The sequence below is a fragment of the Pelophylax lessonae genome, assembly GCF_965119305.1.
Source record: "Pelophylax lessonae genome assembly, chromosome: 7".
NCBI lineage: Eukaryota > Metazoa > Chordata > Amphibia > Anura > Ranidae > Pelophylax > Pelophylax lessonae.
Genome location: NC_138774.1, coordinates 233,481,713 through 233,494,228, shown reverse-complemented (window position 1 = coordinate 233,494,228; position 12,516 = coordinate 233,481,713). Strand labels below are relative to the sequence as shown.

At 43.5% G+C, this 12,516-nt stretch overlaps 1 protein-coding gene and 1 pseudogene across 2 annotated transcripts in view; both read right to left on the bottom strand.

Annotated features, from left to right (window-relative positions):
* The window catches only part of PHF8 (PHD finger protein 8), a 113,949-nt gene extending 106,236 nt beyond the window's left edge, over positions 1-7,713 (bottom strand). Inside the window, exons 1-5 of the mRNA XM_082263831.1 lie at positions 7,510-7,713; positions 4,182-4,267; positions 3,237-3,360; positions 571-731; positions 171-312 (exon numbers count right to left, since the gene is read on the bottom strand). Coding sequence (XP_082119957.1) covers positions 171-312; positions 571-731; positions 3,237-3,360; positions 4,182-4,267; positions 7,510-7,607 — 611 coding nt within the window. The 5' untranslated portion in view covers positions 7,608-7,713. The remainder of the gene's footprint in view (positions 1-170; positions 313-570; positions 732-3,236; positions 3,361-4,181; positions 4,268-7,509) is intronic.
* On the bottom strand, positions 4,878-7,440 carry LOC309559844 (annotated as a pseudogene). The gene is made up of 3 exons: positions 7,403-7,440; positions 6,536-6,719; positions 4,878-6,182 (listed from the first exon to the last, which is right to left on the bottom strand). The product of its transcript is annotated as an uncharacterized misc_RNA (transcript).
* Positions 7,714-12,516: the final 4,803 nt, after the last annotated feature.

The following is a 12,516-nucleotide window of genomic DNA, read 5'->3' as shown; positions in this document are numbered from 1 at the left end:
TTTGCTCAGGCTTCTGACACACCCATAAGTTCATAAGACATAGAAGATTCCTTGGCAGTGAGAGTAAAGAGCTCTTTTACAGGCACATATATTTTTGTAGAGAAAGTGTCACACACAAAAAAAAAAAAAAAAAAAAAAAGAAGAAGTCGATAACTTCACAGATTAAACACCTTGTCTCAGAAAACTCCAAGCTGATCACGTTGAGAACCTTCTCCCTCTTAGGGCTGTTGTAATATTTCACAAAATCCTTTAGCTTCATTTTCAAGTCTGCTTGTCTAACCACATCAATCACATCTATCTCCTTCTCCCCTCCTATATGAAATAAGAAAAATTATTGAGTGCGCACATACAAACAAGGAGGAGGGTTTTCTTTATAGAGGAGCCAATTCAGATACTTTGAGCACCGCAAACAGAAGCCAATGGGATGCTTTCCTGCAGAACTCCTATACGCTGCCTACAGTTCACACAATGAAACCGCCATTGAATTCTAGCACAGTGCCTGCACATGTTACACTCCCTAAAATATCAAAAGCTTCACACAATTAAAATTTTAGAAGCACTTTCACTTACCCACATAATATTCCACATCATTTACTGTGAAGGAAGGAGGAGGAAGGGTCATTCCAAGCCCATCCTTTTTTATAACCAGGATCGGAACACTGAAGCTGTTCTCTTCTAAATACTCAACGGTCAGCTGCGCTCCCTGTGGTTTCAAGATCACCTCATCTGCACTGGATGCGACAAACACATCAATCAGAAGTCAGGCATGAATTTAAAGGAATGCATTAAAGTGCTATTAATCTCCTAAATAAAGTTTTAAACACCCCCCACAGGCAATATCTCCCCCCCCCCCCAAAAATAGATCCCCAGGGTTTTGGGAGAGCATAAACATTTAATATTCTAATCTGTGACTGGCTGTTGAAAGATAACCAAAAAACAATCACGAAGTGAGGCTCTTCCATCTAAATAAAAGGCTTTTGTTTCAAAGCCATACAATTACATATTTCACAACTTACTAGGCACTTAAATGTAATAGAAATCCAAAATATTGGCAGAAAAAAATAGGTGATACCATGTTTTATTGTTCAATAGTTTTTATTAAAGATTTTGCAAAATAACATATAAAAGTAAGAAGTTGGAACATCCAACAAGCAAAAGAAAAATGTTACGGCAACATTGTCCAAACACGTCAATGAGGTTCTAGAGTGTCCCATACATATGCACAGCGATTCCAATATATACCAGCTTGTGTCAAACAAGTGGGTACAAAGCAGCTATCACTAGCAACAGTCACAGAACAGCATGGGAGAACATGAACTGTAAAACCGTCCAAGGCATTTCAAGTTGTCCCGATCAAAACAGAGAGCAAAGCTAATAGAGCAGAAGAGAAAGGGCAAGTAAAAGGGGAAAATGGAAAGAGAAAAAGAGAAAAAGAGAAAAAAAAAAGAAGAAAAAGAAGAAGAAGAAGACAAGCAAGTAAAAGCCCGTCCACCCTGGTCCGAGCCCCAATGCAAATATAGCATACTTCCCCGTGTTCAGGGAGCCTGGAGATAAGCCACCCACGGGTTCCACACCTTCTCAAACTTTGTCTGAGTGTCTCTACGAATACTAGTCAATTTTTCATTAACCGTGATACTGGATATTTTTTTTTTAACCATCACAATATAGAGGACCCGCGACTTCCAGGAACGTGCTATGGTTATTTTGGCAGCTAAGAGAATAAAAGAGATAAGGGTATGCAGATGTCTGGGGATCTCCCCGTCTAGATCGGCAAACTGCGCTGTTTTCGCTGCTCTGGGGACATTTTGTCCCGTCACCGTTTGGATGAGGTTGAAAACCCGAACCCGTAATACCATGTTTTAAGTGCAGAATAACATCTCTACTAATGGGTCTCAGCACAAGCTAATCAACGTGTGGAGAAACAGAAGTCACTTCACTGATGTAGTTCCAATTGGAAAATTTTAGTGTGTATGTATAGCCAAAAGCCTCAGGTGATCTGCAAAGACTATGCAAATCACACAAGGTTTCCCCAACTTCTGTCCAGAACACAGGTAACATCAGGGCTGGGGAGGGGGAGCTATGGGGTTAGGCTGGAGCCAAGAGTCCTCAACACTTCCCGGAAAGAATTTCCAGGAACAGCAGGAATAAGGGCTCTACTGGCAGAGTACTTTTACCAGGAATGCTGAAAACAAAAAAGGCAGCCACAGCTTTCGCACTACAAATGAATTTGCATAACAGGATGCATTAAGTAACATGCTAAAGCAGGGTACTAACTGAGGTTTTCTTTTCTTCATTACAGAGACAAAGTCAGCTTTGCCTAATCCCACTGAATAAGATATTAGGGGTGTTAAAAATAATCGTGGAATCGATGATTCGTGATGCAGTCTTAAACAGTTCTGCATCAATGCAGAAAACGGCTGCATCACAATTCAACAAAATTACATCACCCCAGCGCACCATGCCTCTCCTGGGACAGCCCTGCCAGCGTACTCTAAAGAAAAAATATAGATAAAAACACTGCCAGGCCCTCTGTTTCATGGATCCTTCCTACTCTGTGTAAGTGTCAAATGTAACCCAATGCCTCTAAATACCTTATCGCTTTTCTTTCATGGCCGGTCACGTGACCTCTGCTGGCCGCTCTCCTCTGGCTGTAGCTTTAGATCAGAGGGTGGCGGCCACGTGATTGGCCATGAAAGATTGGAGGAGGGCGGTCACGTGACCAGCATCCATAAAAACAGAGGGGCTGACATTGATTTTTTACTTGAGTACGCTGGCCAGGCTGTCCCAGGAGACCCCGTGTAATGTAACAGGGGTCTGTGGAATGCGCAGGGGGGCTGTGTCATTTAGTAATTACTGTTCTAAATTAATACTATTGTCTGCAGTCTTTAACTTTGCTACATGCAGGGAGTGTTTTTTTTTGTTTTTTTTAAAGAGAAGATTAAAAAGAAAAAAACTAAAATAAATGGAGTTCTTCTGACTGCTTGAATTTTTTTATGAAAACCACGGGCAGTAATCGTGATGCATCACGGAATTGAATCGTTGACAGTATAATAGTAATCGAATGACCAGTGACTATACGCACCTCTATAAGATACTCAACAAAACTAGGTGGTATTGCCCCTAAAAGTTAATGATCAGTGCCAACCGGACATTCTAAAATAGTAAATAAATCTATTTAAAAGAAGAACCTTACTAAAAGAATGTGAGGAAAATCAATGAGCAAATGCTCTAGTTACCTGGGGAAATTCCGACTTCTTAGTTCTTTTATGAAACTCGCAGTGCCTGTCTGCACTGGTTTCCCCACATCCTTGGAATCTTGTTTGGAGAGATCTTGTTTGGCATTGCCCCGCCGACGTTTCACTAAGGGGTAAAAAAAAAAAAAATTAAAAAAAAACACACACACACACACACACACACACACACACACACACACACACACACACACACACACACACACACACACACACACACACACACACACACACACACAGGAAGAGAAAAATCTTTAATGCAAAACAATGCCTTGACGTTGTGCTCTTTGCACTTACCTACACCTTAACGGATACCGGTCATGAAAGAAATATGTAGGCTGCAATGACAGACCTTCTCAAAAAAGGCTGGCTTTCATGCTGTGTTGACACTCCTTTGCTGCATTCTTGTTTTGCGCATATGACCCAGCAGCAGTGAAATCAGACACAGCCAGGCAACTAGCGTTTTCAAAAAGTTGTCAGCAGTGGCATCCCCTATAAATTTGTTTTAACAGGTGTATTTCAAAGCGTAATGCAAAAAGGTACCTTTCCCATGTGTTTGGGATCAATCGGCTTCATAGTGTCCTTTCTCGTAAGATTCAGGTAGAATGCAGAGCTGGTAAAATCTTGCGAAAAGACACTGCAATCTATTACAAGTTCATCTTTGTGTGGTATTTGGGCTGCTCTGTACTTCACAGGATATAGCTGGATGGATTATGATGTTCACCTCACCCTGTCACCACAGGTGGATGAGGAGGCTAAGGCTAATAACTAACTTTTCTTTACAGGCACCTTTTGCACATACTAAGAGCTAGTGATTTTTGCAGAAGGGGGGGGGGGGGGTGCACAGACATAATACGCGGACCTTGCACTTTATTTGCAATGTCCACTTTAAAAAAGCTCAACATTAAATGTTAAACCTAAAATACTTACTAACAGATGGCCCATGCGTTATCTGGCAGTTTGGACAATGATACAGATCAATTTCCGATGCCTTTTCTTCCTCTACACCAACACAACTGCAAAGGAAAGGAGCTGATCAATACACAATGACAGTTTTACAGCAATTACACAAAGCCTATAAAATTATATGAGACAGATCAATGGTCAGTCAAATGTTTTATCAATTATCAGCCTTACAATTCGTTTCATCATACATCACTAGTCTATATTCCAATATGCATTCAAACCCAGGACTGTGAAGTCGGTAGATAAATGTTCCGACTCCTCGGTTTTTTGTTCTTCCGACTCCTCTGTATTAAATATGCGAATGTATTTTATACATTCCTTGAAGGAAAGAAAGGCAACATACATGTCATTACCACAGGACTACTGGCTGGGAAGCCAACAGTCTACTGTATTGAACAGTTTAAGCAAAAGACAAACACAATGAAAACAACAAATTTTTTGATTAATTTTTTTTTTATGAATTAATCAAGTGGCTGGATAGTAGCAGCAGGCATAAACATCAGGAACTTTACCAGTTCAAAAACACAAACCACATTATTTGGTTGTTTTACAACAAAAACAAAGATTATCTATATGAACCAAAAACAAAATCTGTAAAACCTATAAATGGTTTATATTAATCTTGAAATTTAGTTATAGGCTTAGCAAATGCAAATCAATTCAATGTAGAGTTCTAAGGAAGAGAATTGCCTCTGCCAGATCCTCTTTCATAGAGGCTCTTAAGTCAGACTTATTATTTTTAGGGCTGAAAATAATCATTCGACACTGACTTGGGTGGGTGGCATTGCAGTAACTATTCTGGCCACAACACTAACGATCTCTGGATAAACAAGGATGGCTTCTTCAACAGTAAGTTTTGATGAGCGATCATACTTTTCAACTTCTTTTAGTGCTTTATAAAACTCCTGTTGGAATTTTTTTATTTGGACATTTACTGGTTCTGTAATGCTTATGCGACGTCCCTTTCCTTTGGCAACTTCCATTTTGTCTAAGAAGGAATCAAAGTCTAATTCTTCGTTTGAAGAAGATGATCCTGAGTTACCACTATTGCTTAAAAGAACTTCATCCTGTGGGAGGTATTTTAGGTCGTAATCCCTTCATGCGAACTGCTGCATCATAGAGGGCCTTTTTCCCAGTAGCAGTCTGTTCACTGTTCAACAAAAGTCGGCTCATTGGGTCGACATAAATAGCCGCCAACAAGATTTCATTTTCCAGCAAAAGACTCTTTTCATCATTGAAGATGCAATGCCCTCAGCTATTAACCCTCCATTTTTGTTCAGGCAATATAACAGGCTCTTCCATTCCAAGAGGAATTTACCCGGGGTTAGATCGTCACATTACAACCTCTTGGCAACAGTGAAGGGGTGAGAAAGAAGGTTCTCCAGCTCTTTTGTTTGTGTCCACTGGCTTTCAGTTAATGCAAGATTTTCATTGTCCATTTCTTCTATGAAGTCTTTAAGTTCAAGTAAACGCTTCACCATTAAATAAGTGCTTCCCCAGCGAGTTGTTTGACCCAAAATGACTCCTTTTCCTGCACGTCTTCAAAATTGCATCCGTTTTCTGGGCCCTGGCTGCAACAGTTACTTGCTGTAATTTGCCAATTAGTGTAGCTGCATGGCGATCTTTTAATCCATCTCTTATGGCAAGTTGCAGTGTATGAACAGCACATCACATATGATGAATAGTAGCAAGTTTTAATGCTTCTTCAACAAAGTTGTCTAAAAAAATGTCAGCATTCTCTTCAGTTTCTAAACTTTCTCCAATACTTGCAGAGCTGTCTTCCTCTAACTCTAATATGTGTTCGTTGCCTTCTTCATCTGCGTTCATCTTCTCAATTGTGCTCAACACGTTAGAAGCGTTCTCTGTCACAACACATAAAATCTGTTCCTTTGTAATTTCAAAATCTTCTAGAACACCCTCCACTAACATCTGAAGGTAATCGCTGGTGTGATGTGCCTGAGTGTCCTTAAGGCCCCTTTCACACAGGCGGACCATTCAGATCCGCCTGTCAGTTTTTTTAGCGGACCTGAACGGTCCCCCCATGTATCTCTATTGGACATCGGATGTCAGCGGAGACATGTCCGCTGACACCCGATCCGATCCATCAAATCTGGACGGATGGAAACCCTATTTTCCATCCGTCCAGCGGATCGGATGAGAACGGACCAACGGTCCGTTCCCATCCGATTCCCCCATAGAGATGTATGGGGCTCTGTGCGGAGAACAGCTGTCATTCTCCTGCTCAGCGGGGGATCGGCGGATCGATCCCCCGCTGAGATAAACGGAGTCCGCCGACGGAGTGGACTGTCTGAAAGAGCCCTTAATCCAAGGGTCCGTGTTATTGTTTTGTTATTTTCATTCACAAATCTAACATTAATAGCAAAATAATTAACTCTGTGACGTGTGCATGCATCCATTTTAAGGAAGACAAAACGTCCTTTCAGAACTTTCTGTAGTTCTTCCTTTTTATATTTGGCCTCCTCAATGATAAGTTTCCTTATACTAAGTCATTAATTATAACTTTTTGTGAATCGGGACATTTAAACTTGCTTTTTTTTATTTTAATTCCAATCTAAATTTAGTAGGAGTCGGAGCATTGTTTGCCGACTCCCGACTCCAGGTACCCAAAATTTCCTCCGACTCCACAGCCCTGTTCAAACCTGTTAAGTCTTGGATCCAGTGCACCCCCAACCCAAAGCCACAATTTTAATACAATTAGCCAGTCTTAAATACACTGCATACCACCAGATCAAATGAGCAGCACTGCTTACTGCACCCTGAAGTGTGAATTGCAGTTTATCACTTTTTATAGGGCGCAGGAGAGGCGGAAAGCATTACGGAGGTGAACACCTGTTTATTTTGTGTTTTAGTTTACTCTTTAAATTGACGAACAGCAAATTTTTCAAGACTGGACCTCGCAGCAAATGCGAGCCAAGTGTTTGGCTTAGGGGTGCGATGTGGTCCCCATTGGACTCAATGGGTGAGTACAACAAGCAGTGCTGCCTGTCAAACTCTGCACCCCAAGTTAAAAATACCAAAGCATAGTGGATGCGACACACGTACAACCCTATCTGGCTGTATTGTTACAACTCGTGTGGGTGGTAAACTGTGGCTCAGCCATCTGTTTTTACCACCGCTCATTTGATCATTCACGTAATTTTTTATTTACTGACCCCCCCCCTTACCTGCTGTCATGGTTCCCCCAACAAAGGAGCCACTGCATCTCCGATCTACTCTACAATCCACTTTATTAATATATTAAAAGAATAGCACTGTGCAAGAGGTCACTCACCTGCCATGGAACCAGTCTTGACAAACGTCACATTCAATCATGAAACGCGTCACATCATATGGAAGGCGACACAAGCAATACACTGGAACAGAAGCCATCTTGTTCAAGCAGAAAATGATTTCTCACTTCCAGGTTACCAGTAAAACCACCATAGGCCTGAAAATGGAAATACAAGTCCTTCCTGAGAGTCCTTCAACAGTTGTCTGAAATGTCACTGATACTTGATCATGCAGGTACCCTGAGGAGTAAAGAAAAAAAATAAACCATATGCAAAATTAGAATCCGCAGAAGGTGAAGTACTTTATGCTGCACCATAACAAGTATTACTACTACAGTATAAGGAGACAAGCAAATATTATTGAACTACCCTATTAAAATGTACTTACACTTAGAGCAATTTCCACAGCAATTTCCACATTTTGCAATGAAGGAAAAGCATGCATGCATTCAAGACTCATTTACGCTCCATATATTTTTCAGTCACGTTTTGAACATTACCACCATCCTACCATCCCAGGCTTACGATAATATTTATTACCCCACAAATAAAAATGCAGACAGAGGTGTTTTTACATATACACCTTGATCTCCAGTGTCGGAGCACACCAAAGCAGGTCATTAAGGCCTCATTCACACGGGCACTGAGGCCTATACTCCATAATTGGGCCGTGTGTTTGTGCGGCTGAAGCCGCCAGGTGCAAGCAGCCCATGTAAGTGTATGGGGTTGCAGTAGCTGCACAGCTGCTTCTCTAAATCTGACATCTGTGGGTGCATGTGAGCGTCCCTGAACGCACGGCACGCTGTCACGGTTTTTGGCCACTCACCCCACACTGGTCAAAATGGCATGAGTGAGTGTGACCATGCAGCCGCTGCCTCCACATACACTTATATGGGCTGTCTGCACTCAGCACCTGGGGGCTCAAACTACATTAACAAACTCGCAGACGTAGGCCTCATGCACATAGGAAGTTTATTTAAACTCTCCAACAGATTTTTTGCAGAAAAATAGGATTTTTGACTTACCGTAAAATCCATTTCTCTGATGTTCATTGACGGACACAGCTCCTGGTCTTAACCATTGGGTTATACTGTCCCTTACAGGAATAGTAGGCAGAAAAAAAGTCTGGCAATGCCTATGGGCAGTCCCTCTCTTTGCTATAGGTACTCAGTTTTGTTACAAGCAGTGTCAGAAGAATTACAACTCCACCGAAGTGTGAGTACTGCGTGTCAATGAACATCAGAGAAATGGATTTTACGGTAAGTCAAAAATCCCCTTTTCTCTTTCGTTCATTGACGGACACAGCTCCTCATCTTCTCAACCATTGGGATGTTGCAAAGCAGTGTTGAAACATGAGGGGTGGGAACGAAAAAGAAATTCCCAAGGATAACTATAGCCAACCAGGTAAATAGGATCTCAACCAAAACAACTGGAGCTCACCTGAGAAAAACAATACACCCTCAAAGAGGACCAGAGCCTCTAAACCGCAGCCTGCAAAACCTTGCGGCCAAAAGGAAGCATCCACTTTATAGAACTTTGTGAAAGTGTACACCAACCACCAGATAGCCGCCTTGCAAACCTGCGTTACTGACGCCTAGTGACGGGAAGCCCAGGAGGAATTGAGCACCTGATTAGAATTCACCTTGACAGGGAAAGGAGGAACCGGACCCTTGATGGAATAGGCCTGAATCACCGTCTGTCTGATCCATCTGGAAATGGTCGCAGAGGAAGCAGACAACCCTTTCCAAGGCCAATCCGTAAATACAAATAGTGAATCGGACTTCACCTAATCACCCGGACTACATCAAAGACATGAAAAGCAATTCTCTTTGGATGTTTTGACCTGGGGCACAGGGAAGGCAACACAATGTCTAAATTCAAATGAAAATCTGACAACCTTTGGAAGCAACACCACCTTCTCTTAATGACAGGATAACGCCGCCAATTCCGACACCTTGCGTGCAGAACTGATAGCCATCAAGAAGACCACCTTCTGGGACAGCGTAAGCAGGGGACTCTACCGAAGATTCTCAAAAGGAGGCTTCCGAAGGACAGAGCACCAAATTGAGGTCCCAAGGCTGCAAAGGAGGGGCCCTAATTCCCTGAAGAAAAAGGTACGCACCAGGGAGTGTATGGCCAAGGGCTGTTGAAAGAAGACTGCCAAGGCCAATAATTGACGCTTGATAGTACTCAAGGCCAATGTCTAAACCTGCCATTAAAGAAAGGCCAAGATGCAAGCCACCGAGAAAGAGCGAGGAGGATGAACCCCAAGAGATTCACACCACGCAATGGAGGTCTTCAAAGTACAATGGTTGATCTCTCTAGAAGTAGATTTCCTAGCTTTCAAGAGCGTAGGGAATCACCGACTCAGACAAACCTCAATCCTTCAGCACCTGGTGTTCAACAGCCAAGCCAGACAGCGACTGTAAAGTAGGATGGAAGATTGGTCATTGGGACAGCAGATTCTCCTTGAGAGGAAGCCTCCAAGGAACGTTGGCGACCAGCCACACCAAATCGGCATACCAAGCCTGGCAAAGCCACTCCAGAGCCACTAAAATGACCAGAATCACTTCTGCCTCGATCCTGCATAAAAGTCTTGGCAGGAGCTTGAGAGGAGGGAAGGCGTAAATCAGATGATACTGACCCCCAGCGCGTCTGTAGTGTCCGCCAGAGAATCCCGTGACCGAGCCACAAACCTCTGCACCTTTCTGTTGAGCCAAGGCGCCGTTGGCCGCGGGACTACACAAACATGGCCGCTGTGCATTTGAGCACATAAAGACTACTACAAATTGGTAGCCCTGCGCGGCAGCAAGGAGTAATCCCTAGGCCTCAAGGACAAGCTCAGGCAGGACGGGGGGCCCTGGCAGGAGCCCCCCACCAGGTACAACCCTCCCCTCCTCCCCACAGCCGATCGTCCGGTCACCGGCGGCGCACCCCTCTGCCCCCATCGCCAACATAGCGCCCTGCCCCCCCCCCCCCCGCCCAGGAGACAGACCAAAACACCCACACAGCCCCAGCAGTTGAGGGGGGAGAAGGATGGGGGGTGGGGAACAGATGAAGTGGGGTCCCTGACGGAAGCATGGGAACTTGGGGGTCCGACCGCCCCAAGGAGGGGCCCACGTCCACCCCAAAACCCTCCAGAGGAGTGGGGGGGGGGGTCAGTTACTCACCATACCAGGAACCAGGCAGGCACCTCTCCAGACAGAAATCCTCTCCATCTAAATGGCTGCCGGCCAGGAGGAACACTGCGAATCGGGCCTAGACCCAGTCGTATGCGACCTCTCAAGGCTTTTACCTCACAGGCCAGCCCCTGTCCAGTGAGGCTTTGTTGCGGCCATTCTACTGCGAAGCTGAGGTCTGTGCACACTCGCTGGCCAGACTGGGGTGACCACTGGATCTAGATTATCCAGCCTGTCGCCCAGTCTGACAGTTGATTGTAGATCTCACAGGAAAAAAAAAAAAAAAACCCAGGAGAAAAAAAAATTATATCTAAAAAGAAAAAATTGCCAGGACCAGAGATCCCAGCAAGGAACTAGGTCCTTACTCCTGACTAGGCAGAAAAAAAACTGGAGGAGTACCTCTAGCAGAGAGAGGGAGTATACCACCTGGGACTGCCCATAGGCATAGCCAGACTTTTTTTTCTCCCTAGTGTCCTACTCCTGTAGAGGGCAGTATAATCCAATGGTTAAGAAGATCAGGAGCTGTGTCCATCAATAAACGAAAGAGGAAAAATGCCTGACGCTTGTACAACTTTCTTAATCCCTTTGCGCCAACGGAACGCAAACATGCAGCTTAGGTTTCAGAGGGTTTTACCGGGGTGATGCCTGCAGCTAGAGGCATCACCCTGGTACCGTTGTTCAGAGCCGACGGTCTACTTTCTTGTAATGACAACTGATGCAGCCTCTCGGCTGTTATTACAAGGAGCTGAAGGGGACGTTACACCACCCCCCCCCCCGCGCAGCTCGCCCATCCCACCGAGAGACCCAAGCATCCAGCCGGCACGTCCGCCAGCTGGACAAAGACCCGAACAAAGCTGCATTCGGCTCTGATCAGGTTTCCGATGTAAAAACCCGGACGCGATGTCATGACATCACTTCCGGGTACCAGAGCCTTAAAGGCGCCAGATTAAAAAATAAATAACCAAACTTGGCATTTTGAATGCTTTTAAGTGCAAAAGGAGGGATTCTGAGTCTTTTAGACCCCAAATCCCTCCATAAAATGCACCTGTCACTGTCTATTACTGTCACAAGATGTTTACATTCCTTGTGACAGCAATAAAAGTGAACATTTTTTTTTTTCTTGAATGGATAGTGTAAAAATAAAATTAAGAAAAAAAAAAAAAAAGGAAAGCGCCCCGTTCCTCTGTGCTTGCGCGCAGAGGCGAACGCATACAGAAGTCGCGCCCACATATGTAAGCGGTGTTCAAACCTCATATGCAAGGTAGACATATGCCGGTTTTCGGTAATTCGATATATCGCGGTATTGCATAGCCACGGTATTGCTATTGTGGCATTTTTAAAATACCGAGTTTCTCTGTCAAGTCTGCCTGACTTGTGAATTGATACATTTCAGTGAGCTGGATGACTCATTCACTCACTCAGCTAACACCTTTCAGCATTAAGTCTCCTAACTATAAACAAAAATGATTACATTTGTATCTTTTCCTTCCCTCTGCCAGGGAGAAAGGAAGTTTAACCTCTTAAAGACTGGATCTTTTTCTGACACTTGTTGCTTGCAAGTTAAAATCAGTTTTTTTTTTGCTAGAAAAGTACTTAGAACCCCCAAACATTTTATATATTTTTTTAGCAGAGACCCTACAGAAAAAAATGGCGATTGTTGTAATATTTTATGGCACACTGTATTTGCGCAGCAGTCTTTCAAACGCAATTAATAGACTTTAATGAATAAAAAAAAAAAAAAAATGTAACAGTAAAGTTATCCCAATTTTTTTTTTGTTACACAGAGAATCGTGAGAGAATCGTGATCTTTATTCCAAGCTAAAAAATCGT